We start from the raw sequence: 19,785 nt of genomic DNA, 5'->3' as shown, positions 1-19,785 counted from the left end.
GTTTAATGGTGAGCTTAGATGGAGGAGAACACAGGAGGTGGAGAGGGGGTAAATCACAGATTTCTAGGCTCTGTTCATATCCTCTTTTCCCAGTGAACTTGAAGATGGGAAGAATGGAAAGGAGAGAGACAGGGGAACAGGAAGAGAGGCAGAGAGGACAAGATGCACATCTTCCAGCTCTGGCAACTCCTGAGGATGAGCCAGGCTCTCCTAAATCCTGCAAGAATGAACAGCAGAAGAACACCTTGCAGTCACTGCTGGCTGCCAACAAGGACTTATGACCAAGTGGAGGAAATTAACCAGCCACAAGAGACCAGGGCGGGTTTGAGAGAACAAGTACTGCCGAAAAAGTCATTGAAGTGAGAAGATTTACTTACCAGGCCTTTGCCCAGCACCACAGCCCAGGATTTCAGGACTATATAGCCCATGCCAAGTCTGAGCCAGCACTCAGCAGTGAGGTAACATTTATCTAGCTCCAGCCCTCTGATGGGTTTGAACTCAGGCTCCAGGCAGGGCTGTAAGCGGTGATGCTGCCCTCAGCTCAAGGTCTCTGTCAGCTGGAGTCCTTCCTTTGCTGATGGTCATGTCCCTACAGCCTCTGCTGCCCTTGCACGGATATGATGTTTTCCCACCACTGCCAGCTGCCCCCAGGAGAAGGATAAAAGCAAATGCCTTAACATAGCAACTTGTTGTGTGTCATCTGTCCTCCCTGCCTAGGCAGCCAGGTGGGTACAAGGAAGAAGGCAAATGCATCAGTGGCATTACAAGGTACTTGAAGGTGGCCCTAATTTAAAGGGATCAAGTTCCAGGGTAGTGCCCTATCATGCGTCTTCAGTCTGTGTTCTAGCTAATTCTTCAGCCAGCCAGTGCTGAATCTTCCCTCTGCCACACATGGGAAACTGGGAAAGGTTAGAGCCCATTGGAGCCACAGTCTCGACATAGCTGAGTCTCCCTCACAATGCACACACAGGGATCTACACTCACATCTGAGCCACAACACAGGACAAAAACACACAGTACTCACAACTACAACCCCCCACAGGGAGGCACGCCGGCTACAGCACACACACCAATGCCCACAACACACAGACATCCATGCATTCCTACTCACGCCCCCTACACACAGACATCTACCTAGAGACACAACCCTGAAACCAACTTTTTACGTGTGTGCGCACACACTCCCATATCTACATGCACTCAGAGTACATCTGCTTATCTAGCTATTGATATAGCTCATCACTATAGTACTTCAGTACCACCCAATCTAATCCTCTTTGACCTTCTGTATCTAAACACTACGATTTCCTTTGTGGGCCCCCACAGCCCATAGTGACTCTACACGGCTCCCTACCACTCACAGGGATTGCTGTACCCCACTCAGCCATATGGAAGAGATGGACCCCGCTCTCTCTTAGATGTTACAAAGTGGTCTAGGGTGTCAGATTTATGGCAAACCTGAATGGGCAAGGCAGTGTGATCCTAGTAGCCGGGCTGCTGAAGAGGATAGCTGCCTGAAAAACCCTTGGATCCCAGACTAGACTCTGGCTCAAAAGCACAGGAGAGTCTCCATGGTCCATTGAAGCCAGTCACACTTTGTGATGGTGGCCAAATGGGCAGCTTTAGCACTGGAAGATTTAAGTGCTGGGAAGTATGCAGTGGAGTCCATATCCCAGACATCCAACATATCCAGCATGTAGTTTCTACAGGCTCCCCCAGCTGCCAGCACAGCCCTGTGGTGCCAAGGGGACACAAACCATTGCAGTCATTTCAGAAGAGAGACTTTGTTGGATGGAACAGTCAGTTTGCCAGCATCATTCCCGTTTAAGCTACATCCCCAAAGCCTTGGGGGCAGGCGAGTCAGGGACACACAGAACAGAAGCCAACTTCCACACATGGTCACGCAGGAGCAAGGGCAGTTAGCTGTAGAACACGGGCTTGCGATGTATGCGCACCACATTGTATGTGTTCAGTCCTGGGGCGTCAAAGCCGGGAGATAAACCCTTGCGGTCAAAAGGATAGAAATTAAAGAGCTGCCCATCCTGGGTCTCCAGTGAGACTGAGGCAGAGCCCAGCCGCAGAATGCATGGGAACTCCTTGTCAAAAACCACCTGGAAGACTCGGTCTTCCAGGTGGTGGAGCTTGATTGTCCGGTAGTTTTCAGGGATCAGCTCTTCAATATGGGGTCCAAACTGTTGCATGACCAGAGCCCCAGTGGGCCCAACTTTAATCTCGTAGAAGGTCAGGTTGGAATAAGTGTAATAGCCAACATAAGGGGTGGGATTTGGGGGAGGGCTCACGCTCTTCTCTGCCTCCCGGAACGCTGTCTCCATGGCAGGGATGAGGTACTCATATGTCTGAGTCACAATATCTCCTCCTTGGGGCCTAGGCCCTGCCATTAGCACTATGAAGCTTAAGCGGAGCTTGGGGACAAGGGAGAAGGTGGCTGAGTAGCCATCGAGGTCGCCATCCTTCCTGATAATATCATAGCCCAGCTGCTCATTGATCTCCCAGGGTGTGCCGGTCTTGTTGGCAAAGTATTCACTGGAGCACTTAAAAAGAGGTGTCAGCATCGTCTTCACTGTGTCAGGCTCCAAAAGGCGCCGATGGTAGGTGCCTAGGAAGACCATTGCCAGCTTGGCAAGGTCAGCGGCTGTGGAGTACATCTGGCCAGATGGCCTGTACCAGCCCAAGTCATAAAGGGGGGCAGGCTGCCCACTGCTATAGAACCCGACCGCCATTTGGGAACGGATTGGTGGTGTGATATCAAAGCCAGTGTCCTCCATGCCCAAGCGGTCCAGGATATTCTCTGAGACCCACCGCTGGTACTCCCCTTCGGCGGCATGATCTGCCAACACGTGGGCCATCAGAGAGAAGGCCAAATTACTGTAATGGCACCTGAAATGAGAAAGAAATGCAACTCAGTGTCATCTCTGAACATGGTTGCAACTGTGACGCTGGCAGTTCAGGTGCCCACTTATGCCAAGGCCCCAGGCCTCACTGATCTCTCACAAACACACAGTTGGAAACCAGTCTTGCTTACGTGTGTCAGCATCACCAAACTAGACATTAGATGTTACGCTGATAAGAATGTGTTTAGTGTTTTATAAAATGTGTATAGGATGCTGCATGTATTGTTCTCACTCAACTATGCTTCATGTTATAATGTAACAGCAAACATCTGCATTGTATATACCTCTAACTAAGGAATCCATCAAATGAGAAAGAAGCCTGGTGTAATACAAATGATGGTGTCTTACAAGAAGATGTTAAATCCTGTTCATTAAACACAAATGAGTCATTGTGTGAGATCAAGGATCAAAGACTTTGTTAACTGCATCCCCCTCTCCTCTTGTCCTATGAAGAAGGAACATGTGTGGGAACTGCTGCTGTCAGCTTGGTTTCTGTGAGAAGAAGCTATAAATATAGACACAAGGAAAAATTCTTCATCTCTGGACTGTCTGGATTCTAACAGGGCAGAATAACTGACCAGGAAGATGGCGGGTCCCCAGAGTTATGCTGTAGCCCTTAAAGACGTTTGGGAAACTGGCAGATCACTACATCTCTGCTACCATTTGAAATGATAGACTGTGACTCGCATGTACATATGTTTTTACCTGCTTTAACCTCCCAATAACTCTCATTCCTTTTTTTAACCTAAGAAACCTTTAGTAATTTTACTACAGAACTGGCTAAAAGTGTTGTCTTTGATGTAAGATGTAAGGTACAAATTGAGCTGGGGTAAGTGACTGGTCTCTTGGGACTGGAAGCAACCTGAATATTTTGTGATTTTTTTGGTGTAAGTGACCATTTATCACCTAGTCCAGCTTGCCTGGCTAGCAAGTTAGGCTGGAGTGTCCAAGGGGACAGTCTGTGACTCCATTCTACTGTCGTACTTTGGAAGCTCACATTTGTTACTGGGTTGGTGAAATCTAATTCGAGAACATACCACCAATTTGGGGTGTCTGCCCTAGTTTGACAGTCTGCTCTGAGGTTGGCACTCATGGTCCAGAGCCACTCCGGACAGTGTGACAGCAACAACCCTGACTGCCATCGATTCCACAGCATTAGGCATTCTCTAAAAGCCGCAGGCAGATTGTGATGTGGTCTGATCATGTGCTAATGGGAACTAAGAAAAGATATTTCCAAACCCTACTTTCTTGTGCCCTGAAACCACCGTAAACTTTCAGAGGGACGAAGGGCAGGCAGATTGAGTGCAGAAAGGAGGAAGAAAGAAAGAGGAGCAGAGGTTTTGCCATTCTGAATTGCTGGCAGGGCCGCCCAGAGGATTCAGGGGGCCCGGGGCAGGGCTGGGTCTTTGGCGGCAATTCAGCAGCGGGTCCCTCTCGGAGGGAAGGACCCGCCGCCAAATTGCCGCAGAAGAATGAAGCAGCAGCAGTAGAGCAGCCTAAGTGCTGCTGATCGTGGCTTTTTTCCCCACATGCCGCTTGCGGCTCTTGTACTTACCGGGTGGTGCTCCGAGGCTTCGGCAGCACTTCAGCGGCGGGTCCTTCACTCGCTCCGAGTCTTCAGCTGCACTGAAGGACCCGCCACCGAAGACCCGGAGCGAACGAAGGGCCTGCCACCAAAGTGCTGCCAAAAACCCGGAGCGGCTCGGGGGGCCCCTGCGGGGCCTGGGTCAAATTACCCCACTTGCCCCCCCCCCCCCGCTCCCTGGGTGGCCCTGATTGCTGGTAAGTCAGGAAATGTAGATGGGACGATTCCTACAGCAGCATTAACTTAGCCTTACTGATTCAAATAGTCATAGATTCCAAGGCCAGAAGGGATCTGGCCTCCTGTATAAAACAAGCCAGAGAACGTGTCCCCCCCAACCCAGATTTCTTAGAGCACGTCTTTTAGAAACAAATATATCTTGATATCACAGTCCACATTCAGCAATAGAGACTGGAAATACTACACCCAATACATGCCAAAAGACATCACTGCAAGAACAGTTAATTCTGCATTTCCTACCTTGTTGTTTTTAGTTGTTCAGCAGACAGTGCATTAAGTTTTCTGCACTTAATTTCTCTTCACTGTTTTTTTTTTAAAAAGGAAGGCTTGGGCTGAAGGCCTGTAGATGCAAAAATGCACCATGTCTCTCAGGAGCAGGCCATGAAAGTCCCAGCTAAGCTGCTTTGCAGACTTAACATGGCACAAGCATTTAAACCACCTTAAGGTGGCAAAAGCACTTCAATTGCTTTGAGTCTGCAAGGCAGCATCACAGCAATGTTAAGTCCTTAAGGAAGCATAAGTGCTTGAGTCCTGTAAGGCCATAAGCTGTTTTAAAAGTCTTAAGCTCGAATGGTGTCTATTGACATAAAACAGAGAATTTTGCACTTCAGAAACAACACACATGGGCACACTTTGTCTTTCTAGACGTGTTTTCCACCAGTCATAATGTTATTTATAATCAGGTTTTATTTCCATGCTTGGGCCTGGCCATAGTTCTCAATGGGCACTTCATACACACCAAGCTCAGCCATTTTTGAACTAACTGGAAAAAAAGCACACACTTATATCACAAAAGTGGCTGAAAATATTCTGTTCAAAGTTCCCAGAAAAATGTTACCATTGCATGGAAGCAAAGACAGGAAATGTTCCTATGAAAAGATTAACTTTTCAGAATGCTACAGTCGTGTATGAACAAGGGAAAAAAAACAAAATAATTCTGACATCTGAAGTACCAAGGTGCTCAGAGACCAGCAAGTGATCCCGGAGGCACACGTACCTCAGTGACGAGTGAGACAGGTTAACAGGCCATAAGTAACCATTCTGCTCGTGTAATCTGACTGCCTGGCCAGGATTTCACCCAGAGTTTCCTGAACCAATCCCATAACTTCAGGTGGCGCTAGAGCAGAGCATTTAGAAACAAGTAGCCACTCTGTATGTGTAATGGAGACTCTGCCAGGTCCCTAGGTAAGTTGTTCCAATGATTAATTACCCTCACTAAAAATATGCAAAGTTTGAGTTTGAATGTGTCCGCTGTCAGCTTCCAGCCATTGGAACCTGTTCTGCCTTTGTCTCCTAGATTGATGAGGCGTCTGTTATCAGACACCTTAAATTTTGGCATTTTCTAACTCTTAAATGCTTGACTTTGCAAACCCAGGTAATGGTATTGCAACAGGGTTTTTTGTTGCAGTGGACATTTATAGATATTATTGACAATGTGTTGATTTTCATGTAATTTCTTTACCTGACGGCTGGATTTTTTTCTGGAATGGATCACCAAGACCTCAGCCTGTGCCTTCTCCACTGCAGATGTAAATTCTGTCCTGTTCTATTCCACCAGACATGGGACCTGGGGTTAATGTGGCAGAATGGCCTTGCATCCCTTCTGACTGTGTTGCCACTAGTTGCTAATGCTGACTTCCAAACTGTTCCACTTTGTCTTCTCTCTGTGTATCTAATGGTACCTGAGTGAATGGTGCATGTTAAAGGAGAGCGAGGATTGCAGGCACTGTACTGTAACCGGAAGGAGCTGGCTGCACCGCTTGCAGCTTTGGTTCTGACTCCTTAGCAGTTAAGCACTGCTATAGTCGCCAGATATTAGCCAAGAGAAGTGTCAGTCGCGTGTACACCTGACCTGGTTCCTGGGTCGACTACCAGAACGTCATCCTTCAGGAGAGCGAGGGCATCTTGTGTGCTTCCTCTCCACAGCAGGCTGCTGGACCGCAGCCTCCTGGGCAGCCCTATGCCATGGGAACAAGAGACAAACACTGATTTTTGTTGGATAAACATCAAGATTCACTCATGGAGTCTGGTCAATAGTGATCCAAAATGGGAGCGCCAAAGACAAAGGAAAAGAGCAGTGATTAATTACACTCTACCACAGACACAGCAAATGTGCTACTACTCACAGACCCATAGAACCTCGCCCACCCACTCCTGCAATTGACGCATAACCTCTGGCTGAGTTACTGACATCCTCAAATCATGATGTAAAGACTTCAAATTAGAGAGAATTCACCATTTACACTACTTTAAACCTGCAAGTGACCCGTGCCCCAGGCTGCAGAGGAAGGCGACCCCGGCCCCCCAGGATCTCTGCCAGTCTGAGCCAGGGACCTCAGTACAGTGTAGGGAGCTATACAGGGGACAGGCCAATCATAAGGTAAGAGCTGACCCACACTTTTCTGCTTCCTTTTAGTAAAACGTCCTGAAGAATTATAAACCCTAGCTGGGTCCAGGCATATGCAAGAGCCTTTTGGAAGGAAAGACTGATTGAAAGGGCTCAGTAAATCCCAGCCTGAGCTTTCAAGTGAACCTGATCCATTAGCTTAGTAGCTCCTGCCAATCTGACCCAGGGACAACTGCTCCTGCAGTTTCCATTACATCCCCAGTTGTCACATATTTATAAATGTCAGGAACATCCATTGGGGAGCGGGGAGGGGGGGGGATTGAAATTTTCCAAACTTGTTTCTGTCCCAAAGTGATTTTTTGTTTCAGTTTGTGCTAAATTCCTCCAGATTTTTTTGAGTTGTAGGAGAGTGAAAATGGTTCACTTTTCCCACTGGAAATAAAATACATTTTAACCACATTTTTCAGAACAGGGCTCCATTAAACAACCCCTGAGGCCAAATTCTCAGCAAAGCATCACAGCTGCAGTGACTTCATTGAGATGATTTACACAAACTGAGGATCCGGAAGTGCAGAACCCGGAACTTGTCATGGACAGAATCCTCAGCCGTCTAGGGCCTGAGCATGGTTTGGGGGGAACTTGTGACTGAGAGGGTAAAAGCAATAGAAAAAGTACTTAGTTTGCATCAAGCTCAGTGAGCACTTGCCAACAGTCATAGCTTGTTAATCCAGAAGGGACCACTGTGATCCTCATCTGACATGTATAAAAAAGGCCATACTAGGCGGGCAAAGTGTAATGAAGCCCCTCCCTCTTTGTGAGCTCAATGCAGGCGTTCCCTATCTATCCTAACCTGGGGAGTTGGCCAGGCTGTAGGGACCAGGGTGGAGGCAGTCATGCCTAGGGTTACCATATTTGAACATTGGGGGGGAAAAAGGGTTGCCAGGTGTCCGGTTTTCAACTGGAATGCCCGGTCAAAAAGGGACCCTGGCAGTTCCAGTCAGCACCGCTGACCAGGCCGTTAAAAATCCGGTCGGCGGCGCAGGCAGGCTCCTTGTCCGGCTCCACATGACTCCTGGGAAGCTGCCAGCATCTCCCTCTGGCTCCTAGGAGGAGGGATGGTCACTGGGGCTCTGTGCGCTGCCCCCTTCCCCAGCACCAGCTCAGCTGCTCCCATTGGTCAGGAACCGCAGCCAGTAGGAGCTGAGGTGGTGGTGCTTGCAGGTGCAGGCAGCACAGAGAGCCACATGGTCGCGCCTCCGCTGAGGAGCTGGAAGGAGATGCTGGCAGCATCCTGGAAGCCTCCTGAGGTAAGTGCTGCCTGGAGCCTGCACGCCCTCCTGAATCCCAACCCCCTGCCCCAGCCTGGAGCCCCCTCCTGCACCCCAAACTGCTCATCTCTGGCCCCACCCCAGAGCCTGCACCCCTGTTCCAGCCTAGTGCCCTCTCCTACACCCCAAACCCCTCATCTCCACCACCACCATCCCCTGGACCCCAACCCCCTGCCCCAGCCCAGTGAAAATGAGCGAGTGAGTGGGGGTGGGGGAGATCAAGCGACTGAGGGAGGGGGATGGAGTGAGTGGGGGCGGGGTCTCAGAAAAGAGGTGGGGCAGGGGGCGGGGCAAGAGTGTTCAGTTTTCTTCAACTAGAAAATTGGCAACCCTAGCACCAAACAGGCAATGCTCAATCCCTTGTAGAATCAGGGGCTGATACAGTAGAGCCTCCCTAATTAGCACCACTGACGAGGAGGTTCATAGCAAGGTACTGAAATCTGCAAATTAGGGAGTGAAGAAGCATAACTGAAAAAAGCAAGGTCATTGCTTTATGCAACGCACTTTGTTAACTGAGCCAACAAGTGTAGTCATAATTATTTATAACAGCATTTCATATGATCATAAATACATAAGTACATTTCAACATAACAAAATCTTAGCAACCTGGCACTTCACTCCAGCACTATCTCTGCTCAGAGGTGTGAGTGGATTTTACAGCCCGCAGATCAGAGAAGTGCCGGGTAGTGAGGCTGCATTGTATATTCATGTTTATGCTGTAAAAAGCCACTGCTAAGATATACATCATGTGCAATACTGCAGCATTAACGCTGCTATTAAAATCCGAACTTTTGCATTTCCTGACTTTGGGGGTTTAACTGTGCAACTATAAAATTGCATTTGGTATTGAATTCACTTTTAAAATCTTCCTTCCCTAGTTACTAGACTGGGATGATGTATGCAGCTAACCACACCTTGCTGACAATAAAACCATGCATAACGTGTGTTGGGTTTACTCTGTAAGGTGCTTTTCATCCCTCAGTTTTAAAGCACCTTACAAGGTGTGCTAGCATCATTATCCCTATTTTACAGGAAGTGCAGTGAAGGCAAATGCAAATCCCTGCCTGCTGATGCCAAGATTACCTGCTTCCAAAGATCTCAGAATAGCAATGCCAACTAATTCTGGGTTAATAATGGAATCTGCACGCTTCTAAAGGAGTGTCGAAGCAGCGCACTTGATGCCAGCTAACAGCAGGCACTAATAGCCGTACCTTTTGAGGGATTTCCAGATTACATCAGGCCTTGACGTCTACAGCTACTTTAGTATCGAAGTTACTCATTTATAAGAGAAACAGCAAATTAAGAGCCGTCCCCTGACACCAAATACCAGGCTATTAATAGTTCAGGAATCCCAGCTCAGGAGGCTGCACTGCACTGCTAACCTGTCGATGATAGAAGCTATATCCCTTCAAAACAAACAACGCTTAGCAATTCTCTGCCTCCCAACTCCGCCTCTCAGCCAGTGGCAGCACTCTGGGCTGGGGTGAAACTGTGGTGAGAAGAAGCTGCCTCACATTTCATCCCTGATTTCATTGCAGGAGCCTGAATGACAAAGAAAGATTATTCTGCCAGGAAACAGCCAGGAATCCAGCAGCTCCTACTGGCTTAGCCAGGGGAAGACCTACTCATCATAGCTTCTACCAGCTCAGTCAGTGGGAGGCATATCCCAGACAACAGACCAACTCAGTGCACCGCCCAGTAGCTGGGCTGGAGAGAGGCTCCCTTTTGGCTCGCCTGTTGGAGCGGCTGGAGGATCCTGGTTCACACCAGGAGGGGCTGTTTGCACTGCCTGACAAACACACAGACAGGTTTTTGCATTGCTGAACCTGTTCTCACTGGGGACAGGGAGTTTTGTTGTTTTAACTGGTATGTTGATGCAGGGAGTCAAGCAGGAGAATTTAGTGAGGATTGAAGAACTGGGAGTGGGGTTCTCTCACCTGAGAGCTGGCTAGCCATCCTGCGCAGTGTAACAGGCGATGGCTTGAGTGGCAGCGACCCCTTCTCCAGGAAGATCAGCCCATCCGCTGTGTATCTTTGTTCAGATTCCTTGAGTCGCCCCAGAGGATTTTTAATAATGAAGCTCTGGGCATAGCGTTCCAAAGGATCATCCAGCGATGTCACCTTCCCGTCCTCCCACAGTTTGTAGAGCATGATAGTGGGGAAGATCTTGGAGATGCTGGCAATCCTGTCATGGGACAAACGGTTACATGGCTTCACCACCTGCTGCTAGTCCAGCATTAACTAGCCCATAGGCCAAGCAACGTTCCCTCTACTTTTTTACATCCGTGTGCGGAATGAATTTTGTTATGTGCACCAATATGGAGGTGATGTGTGGCAGGGGCATGGGAGGGGGCTCAGGGCTGCGGCAGAGGGTAGGGGTGCAGGGGATGAGGATTCCGGCTGGGGGGTGAAAGCTCTGGGGTGGGGATGGGGATGAAGTACTAGGGGTGCAGCCTGCCCTGAGGCTGTGGCGGGGAGAGAGGACTCCCCCAGCCCTTGATAACCTGCACGGCTACACAGCTTAGAAGGAACTTAGGGACCAAGGCCTTTCAGGCTACCATGTCATGCCAAACATTCCCTGAACAACTCAGCTATTCTAAACAAGTCCAAACAGGGGACAACATTGAAGGGATGCTCAGCACATCAGATTGCTCAAGTAGCTGATTATCTGTCATTTTAATAAATATAAAACCTACATTAATGCAACAGTAAGGGACCAAAAGTCAGGAAAGATGAAAGTTAAGCTTGAACTTAACTCTGGCCTGGTTGCTCATATGCATTATGATACAACTTTCACTTATGGGATCAAATAATCCAATAGAAATAATATCATAGAATTGTTTGCAAATAATACAATGGATTTTTACAGTATTTTCTACAGCCCTTGAGATACTCAGGTATATTTAAGATAGATTGTGTTCATTTAGTTAAAACTGTAACATGATGTGTATTGTGACAAAGTTCCTCCTCTGCCTTGGTGAGTCCTGTGCTTATTGGCAGATTTGGTCGCCTCAGAGATTTGGCCACTTTTACTAGTGGCTCAAACCAAACCTGCCGTTCACTCAGCTAACCTAATCACTGGCCAGCATGGGGGAAACGGAGAACAATCCCCGCAGTCTCTGCTGATCCACCTAGGGGGTCTGGGGACAGGCCAGGGACCATCCCCTCTGGTGGACAGTCCAGGTCAACACCTCTTGTATCCAATAGGGGGCAGGAGGGATGGGGGGAACCTGGGCCCACCCTCTACTCCGGGTTCCAGCCCAGGGCCCTGTGGATCGCAGCTGTCTATAGCGCCTCCTGTAACAGCTGCATGACAGCTACACCTCCCTGGGCTACTTCCCCATGTCCTCCTCCAAACACCTTCTTTTCTCCTCACCACAGGACCTTCCTCCTGGTGTCTGATAATGCTTGTACTCCTCAGTCCTCCAGCAGCAAACCCTCTCACTTCCGACTCCTTGCACACCCCTCACTGACTGAAGTGAGGTCTTTTTAAAACCAGGTGCCCTGATTAGCCTGCCTGTCTTAGCTGATTCTAGCAGCTTCTTAATTGGCTCCAGGTATCCTAATTAGCCTGCCTGCCTTAATTGGTTCCAGCAAGTTCTTGATTGTTCTGGAACCACTCCTGTTACCTTACCCAGGGAAAAGGGACCTGCTTAATCTGGGGCTAATATATCTACCTTTGATGACTGTCCAATTTAAATAAGCCAAATCATAAGATTTCAAAATGTATTTATGTAATTGAATTGATATGAAGTGTATACATCCCTCCCACTTGCTGTTTATCAGGGCATGGTGACAGTAATTTCCCACTAACCCAATAGCTAAACCATACCCAATTCCTTCTGTATAAACCTGCAAACCCCACCTGTAAATGGTGTACTCATTGGGCACTGCTGAGAAGGGGTCAGAGCCATTCTTCTTCCCAAAGTTGCCTGTCCAGAGCACAGTGTCATTGTAGATAACAATGGCAGACATGGCAGGGAGGCCTGGGCTATGGATTTTATGGCGCAGAAGCATGTCCACCTAGGAGAAGATTAGAAAGTGGTGAGGTGTTTGAAGGTGAGCAGAGAGTAGAACAAAGAAATGAATCAATACAATAATGCACTCACAGTGAACAGGGATAATTACCTTTATCTACAAACAGTTCTGCACTAAGACAAGTCAAAATATTTAAAACAAAGCATTTTTCATTAATGATCTGTCTCCGAAAATGGATTTTTTCACAAAATCTTAGCTTTTGAATGTCCCATCATTTCTTTAATGTTTTTGAATGAATTCAAATGAGCGGGGTCTGATGCTATTCATCCGAGGGTGCTGAAGGAATTAGCTGAAGAAGTCTCAGAACCGCTGGCAATAATATTTACAAACTCATGGATGACAGGAGAGGTCCCAGAAGACTGGACAAGACTGGACAAGTGCCCATCTTTAAAAACAGGAAAAGGGGAGCCCAGGAACTACAGACCAGTCAGACTGACCTCAATTCCTGGGAAGCTACTATTGCAATGTATAAAACATTCAGTTTGCGAATACCTGGCAGATGAAGACATAATCACTAGCAGCCAGCATGGATTTGCCAAGAACAAATCATGCCAAATCGGCTTGATTTCCTTCACTGGCAGGGTAGCTGATTTGGTGGATGGGGGAATGCGGTGGACATAATATACTTGGACTTCAGCAAGGTTTTTGACTCAGTCCCACATGACAGTCTGATGAGTAAGCTGGAGAAATGTGGGCTCGGAAGAACTACCATTAAGTGGATACATAATTGGTTAAGCAACTGCAAACAAAGAGTAAATATTAATGGAATGATGTCAGATTGAAGAGAGGTCTCAAATGGAGTTCCACAGGGATCTGTTTTGGGTCCGGTGTTGTTTAACATCTTTGTTAATAACCTGGATGTAGGACTAGAGAGCACTCTGATCAAATTTGCAGATGACACAAAGCTGTGGGGGTTGCCAACACTTTGGTGGATAGAGCTAAAATTCAGAGGGATCTGGATAAATTGTAGAACTGAGCTATAGACAACAAAATGAAATTCAACATAGGCAAATGTAAGGTGCTACACTTAGGGAAGAAAAACTAAATGCACAAATATACAATGGGGGATAACTGGCTTGGCAGCAGCACTGCTGGGAAGGATCCAGGAGTTGTGGTGGATCGCAGCCTCAGCATGAGTCAGCAATGCGATGCTGTTGCAAAAAAAAAAAAAGGCAAATGCAATTTTAAGTTGTGTTAACAGAGGCATAGCATGCAAGTCATGGGAGGTGATAGTATCTCTCTACCCGGCACTGGTTAGGCCTCAGATGGAGTATCAGATGTGCAATTTTGGTCACCAACATATAGAAAGGATGTAGAGAAACTGGAAAAGATCCAGAGGCGAGTGACAAAGATGATCAAAGGGAAGGAATGCAAGCCATAAGAACTGGGTATGTTTAGTCTGGAAAAGAGGAGATTATGGAGGGATATGGTAGCGGTCTTCAAATACTTAAAAGGCTGCTGTAAAAATAGGCAATGGATTCAGAATACAGCATAGCAGATTTAAATGAAAATCTCAGGAAAACCATAGGCGCTGACTCCATGGGTGATCTGGAGCTCAAGCCCCCACAGAAAAAAATAAGGGATGCTCAGCACCACCAGCCACAACTGTTTGGCATGGGCCGCCGATCAGCTCTTCGGCCACTGGTGGGAGGCACTCACAGGAGGGCGGAGACCCTTGGGGGCAGGGTGGAGCCTCAAGTCAGAGCAGGGGTGGAGCACCCACTGGGAAAAATAAAACTCAGTGCCTGTGGGAGAAACTTCCTAACTGTCAGAACAGTAGGACAATGGAACAGTCTGCCTCAGGAGTCGGGTGGTCATGGAAGCTCCTTCACTGGAGGCTTTCAAAAGGAGGCTGGATAGTCACCTGTCTTGGATGGTTGAGATATAATAAATCTATAACTTGGCAGGGGGTTAGACAAGATAGCCCTTGCGGTCCCTTCTGTCCCTATGGTTCTATGATTCTATGAAATGTGAGTCCTCACACTAATATCGTGGGGTGGAAGATGCATAAAGCCAAGGTCCTGACTATCTGTGGATATTAGAAGATTCCATGGGGCTTTTACAACATCAAGCAGATCAGTCCCTGTGACTTACCCGAATTCCAATCTGGAATCTCTTTTTTACTTGCAGTATCAATTGGATTGACCAGATTTTCTCTGCTCTACTGTTCACATGTCTGAGCAGTGTTAGAAGCTACTGCACTCCCCAGGGAAGTGATTCTCAGTGATGGACTCTTACATACAATAACTTTGTAAAGGCCTTGGAATCATTATGGATAAAAGCCTCCATCACACAGGACAGCGCTCACCCCCAAACCCTTCCCTTTGTTCAGCCCACACCCCTCTCCCATGCTCACCTAAACCCTTCCCCATTCTCCCACTCAAACCCCTCCCCCATATTCATTACTAGAGCTGATGAAAAACCCAATGAAATGCCTGACTTTTGGCAGCTGTGCAACTTCATTGAGGAGATCAGCTTCCCTGGAGACCTAAGTTTAACCCCATGATAGCTCCATATGGCCTTGATTGGCACATCAGCATCCCAAAGGGAGCAGAATGTGGAAGTCCATTGGCCAAGTATAACCCTACCTTTAGTTTCCACAAGGAATGCTGAGAGGTACCCATGTAGCCATGTCCAACCCAATAAAGAGCTCAAGGGAATATAAGAATTGCCACATGCAGTCAGACCAGTAGCCCATCCAGTTCAATATCCTCTCTCTTATTTTGGCCAATACCAGAGGAAGGTGCAAGAATTCCTGTAATGGGCTGGCACACTGTCTGGAGTGGCTCATGACCAAGAGTGCCAACCTCAGAGCAAACTGTCAAAAAGCAGGGCAGACACCCCAAACTGGTGGTATATTCTAGAATTAGATTTCACCAACCCAGTAACAAATGTGAGCTTCCAAAGTATGACAATAGTCCTATAATGGAGTCACAGACAGTCCCCTTGGACACTCCAGCCTATCTTCCCAGCCAGGCTAGCTGGACTATGTGATAAATGGTCACTTACACCAAAAATCACAAAATATTCAGGTTGCTTCCAGTCCCAAGAGACGGGTCACTTACCCCAAGTCAATTTGTACCTTACATCAAAGAGAACACTTTTAGAACACTGGAAGGAGTTAGGAATGTCATCAACAATGTCTCTGTCCTTTGATGCTACACAGTACCTCATTTGCCTTCAATGGGCCATCTTGTATGCAGGGTCAGCACTTTACCTTAATTAATGCTTCTGTTACTGTTTGGTGAGTTACACAAATACAGAGGTTTACAATGCAAACACTCAATATAACTTTATACCATGGGCTATTGAGGTTGTAAGTGAGATCAATACACACAGCATCCTGCAGGCATTTTATAAAGTCTAAGCACTAAGCACATTCTTATCAACTTAACATTTAATATCTATTCTGACAATACTAACACACAGATAACACTGGTTTCCCAGCTATGAATTTGTAACTGTTCAGTGCAGCCTGGGGCCTTGGAATGAGCTGGCACCTGGTCTGCCATCATCACGCGGGCAATTATAGATAATCTATAACAATCTATCCCACTGGGGGAATGTTTTCCTAAACCCCATCTCTTAGTGAATATAACCTCTCAGTTCTTCCCAGGATAGAGTCCCCCATCCTATAAGTATGGCCTGCATTCTTTGTTCCTAGATGCATACCTTTATATTTACCCATATTAAATTGCACATAGTTTACTTACAACCAGTTTACCAAGAGATCTGGATCACTCTGAATCAGTAATCTATCCTCTTTATTATTTACCACTCCCCTCAATTTTTGTATCATCTGCACACTTTATCAATGATGATTATGTTTTCTTCCAGGTAATTGATAAAAATGTTAAATAGTGTAGGCCAAGAACCGATCCATGCAGGACTGCACTGGAAACACACCTGCCAGATGGTGATTTTAAGAACAAGAAGTGTAATTCATTGATTCATAGATTATAAGGCCAGAAGGGACCACTGTGTTCATCTAGTCAGACTTCCTGTATAACACAGACCAGAGAATTTACCTGAATTAATTCCTGTTTGAATTAGAAGGTATTTTTAGAAAACATCCAGTCTTGATTTAAAAATTGTCAGTGATGGAGGATCCATCACAACTCTCAGTAAATTATTCCAATGGTTAATTATCCTCATTGTTGAAAATTTGCACCTTATTTCCAGTCTGAATTTATCTAGTTTCAATGTACAGCCATTGAATCATGTTATATCTTTGTTTGCCAGACCTAAGAGCCCATTTTCAAATATTTGTTCCCCACATAGGTATTTATAGACTGTTATCAAGTCACCCTTTAATCTTCTCTTTGTTAAGCTAAATAGATGGAGCTCCTTGAGTTTATCACTATAAGGCAGGTTTTCTAATCGTTTAATCATTCTCATGGCTCTTCGCTGAACCCTCTCCAATTTATCAACATCCTCCTTGATTTGTGGGCACTAGAATTGGACACATGTTCCAAATACAGAGGTAAAATAACCTCTCTTCCTACCTGAGACTCCTCTGTTTATATATCCATGTAATTAGGAATAAGAATTACATCAGAGGGGCACACTAATCTCCAGAAGCTTCTGGTACTTTGCCTCTTCTTTCCCAGAGCCCTGCTCACCTTTCCACACATACGAGTGCTTCTCAGTGAAGTCACAGAGAGACACTCATATTTTCCCGTGAAGGAGTCAGGCACCAGAAGGGGAAGTGTGGAGTTGTGCTCCTCAAACTGGATGTTGTTGTTACTGTGTTATCCAGGGGATAACCAAGATTGGGGGGGCGGGGTTAGACTTCAGCTGGTCCTGGATACATTCAAGACAGTCACCTGTCCTAATATGACACTGTGATTCTGACCAGCCCAGGAGACTGAAAAACCCAGATCTCTTCCTTCCTACATTCCTAGACTCTCTTCCCTATACCTACAGGTCACTGAGGTTAAGACATATACACTCCCATCCATGCCATCCCCACAGACCTTCTCCAGCGCATCCTTCAGGACTGGGATTGGGTGGTCCAGTGGTACAGGTTCTGGATAGCGGGGACACATCTGAATTGCTTCTGATCTCACCTCCATTGCAGATGGGCCTGGAAATAGTTCCAGAGAGGAGGCTGGTTGAGTGGATGGGTTTGCTGACATGTTTTACATAGAGGATTACTCAGAATGCAGAAGTGCAGATGAGGCCACCAACCTTACAGAGCTTGCCATCCACAGCCTTGTGTAAAGCAAAGGAGGGGGCTGACAGACCTACGACTCACCCAGAATTTCAGCACATGACATGTCGTTGGTGCACTTTCAAATCTACCCCAGCAAGGTACTGAGTACATGAGGGAAATCCTTGACTGAGTGTGCTAGTGACAGTGGGCTGGCAGAGCATAGTTGACACAGGGCTCAATTCTGGTCCTACTGAAGTTAGTGGGAGTTTTGCTGTTGAGTTCAGTGGGACCAGGTTGTGTCCCAAAGTCTCCCCGTGAGCATCAATAGGGCACTGTGACTCCATTGGGAGGGAACAAAGCAGCAAACCGAAATAAGCTTTTCCAGTACATATTGCGAATACTGCTGGAAAGTGACCTGGATGCCTAAGGAAACAAACCAGCTCCAAAACAGAACACACTGGACACATGGGGCCACCACAGAAAACAGCTGCCCATCTGCCATGCCAGGGAGAAATCAGGGGCCCAATAATTTTCTCTCTCATTTTAAATTTTTGGTGCAGATAAAGAACACTCATTTCCTAATGAAAATGGGAATTCTCCTACCTGGGGCCAATATTTGCCCATCTGATTCCATCGAGCTTCTGAAGCACAGCTCCCCAGCCCTGCCCACTATAAAGAAAATCCCTGTGATTTCCCCTTCTTTTACTCCTTTGGGGTGGGTATGTGCCATGTTATGGTGCTGTGTAGCAGAGGAGAAATGTCACTGCAGAACCTTCACGCTGAGACCATTGTGGACCAATGACCATGATACCGCAGGCAGATTCTGACTGTGCAGCCCCATAAGAAAAAAGTGAGATCCAGACTCAGAGGTGAGTCCAAATGAGTTTAGAAGGAGTCTCTGTTGGTGTGATACCTTCTTCTGACCTCTTCAAAGTGTCTCTCTGTAACCCCCTGGGCTCCCCCAGCCTTACATCCACTTACCAGTGTATGAATTACAACCCTGCACGTGCTGCCTCTGAATCTGTCCCACTCAGTTTCCAATAACTGAGTGTGAGGAAGTCTAAGTGAATCTATGGGGTCTAAGTGAATCTAAGGGGTCTGACCCATATGGCAAGGGGCCAGCAGAGAAGAGTAACAGGTAACGCTGCTAGCAGGAGGAGGTATGCAGGTGTACATTAAAGTAGCTACCCACAGCTTTACATGCACATTCTGACTCCCTCTTTAGGATGTAAATTACTCCAGCGCGGTTTTAGCAGGTATAAGGGAATCCAGCTAGGTGTAGGGGGGCTTATCATGCCACACCTTACTCACCACCCTGACTTTGCTTCTGAGTCTAGCACCTGACTTCTTGAGGCAACCCTTTCTCATCATCACTGGCAGGTTATCGTTGTTTTTCATTTGGAATCTCATTCATACCTGTTTGCCCCTTCCATCTCATTGAAGCCACTGGGCAAATAATTAGGTTGCGTGTAATGAAATAGAGGCGGGGAGGGCTGTATCTGCTACTTCCCCTGCAGGGCCCAACCAACTAACGATAGCGCTCAACCCTGCAGTTTATTCAGACAACCACCTCTTGATTTCAATGGCATCGGGCCTCTGGGTTCTGAGACCCGCTGTGTGCAGGCTGATTGCTGGATACTCACCGGGCTCCTCCTTGGGGAGGCTGTACTGCCACAGGAAGCAGCCCATCATGGCCACAGACAGCAGGAAAAAGAAGATTAGTGCCACATGGATCCACTTCACTTCCATTATCGAGAGCCTAAGGAGACTCCTCCCTCTGGAGGCCTGCTGCAAAGAAGAGACATGGGGGTTTCAGTGGTACTGTTTGTAGGACAGAGAGAGAGAGGAACTTCCTCCCATGCTTATAAATTAGGTATGTACATGAACTACAGGCAAGGACATGAGTTCCTGGTGCAATCACTGTAGCATTAATAGATAGCTTATAATGTGTCCAACTGAAATGCCACCACATTCTGTGATGAATCTATGCCACCATTGATGCAGCCGGTGCTGGAAGTTGCTTAGGGTTTCAGCAGGTGAGCTTGTGCTATTAAATCATGCCCTATCTGGTACAGAATAATCACAGCTCATTCCCAGCATCCCCACCACACCTTAGAATCATAGAACATCAGGGTTGGAAGGGACCTCTAGAGGTCACCTAGTCCAACCCCCTGCTTAAAGCA

At 47.1% G+C, this 19,785-nt stretch overlaps 1 protein-coding gene across 1 annotated transcript; it reads right to left on the bottom strand.

Moving 5' to 3' along the window:
- Positions 1-405: 405 nt before the first annotated feature.
- Positions 406-19,369, bottom strand: LACTBL1 (lactamase beta like 1). The gene is made up of 6 exons (XM_039509328.1): positions 19,246-19,369; positions 17,424-17,533; positions 12,275-12,432; positions 10,347-10,594; positions 6,587-6,692; positions 406-2,898 (listed from the first exon to the last, which is right to left on the bottom strand). Exons 1-6 carry the CDS (start codon positions 19,349-19,351, stop codon positions 1,920-1,922), a joined length of 1,707 nt encoding a protein of 568 aa, XP_039365262.1. The 5' UTR covers positions 19,352-19,369; the 3' UTR covers positions 406-1,919.
- Positions 19,370-19,785: the final 416 nt, after the last annotated feature.

Source organism: Mauremys reevesii, linkage group 21, assembly GCF_016161935.1.
Source record: "Mauremys reevesii isolate NIE-2019 linkage group 21, ASM1616193v1, whole genome shotgun sequence".
NCBI lineage: Eukaryota > Metazoa > Chordata > Testudines > Geoemydidae > Mauremys > Mauremys reevesii.
Note: the sequence above shows the minus strand (reverse complement) of the source record. Positions and strands in the feature narration are given on the sequence as shown.

What these genes read in the sequence shown, in the direction of transcription:
- LACTBL1 (XM_039509328.1), bottom strand. Translation starts at nt 19,351, where the DNA reads ATGGAAGTGAAGTGGATCCATGTGGCACTAATCTTCTTTTTCCTGCTG. An exon ending in CCTCCCCAAGGAGGAGCCCG is followed by an intron (nt 17,534 to 19,245) that starts GTGAGTATCCAG and finishes AACTATTTCCAG; the next exon opens with GCCCATCTGCAATGGAGGTG. An exon ending in TGAAGGATGCGCTGGAGAAG is followed by an intron (nt 12,433 to 17,423) that starts GTCTGTGGGGAT and finishes ATCTTCTCCTAG; the next exon opens with GTGGACATGCTTCTGCGCCA.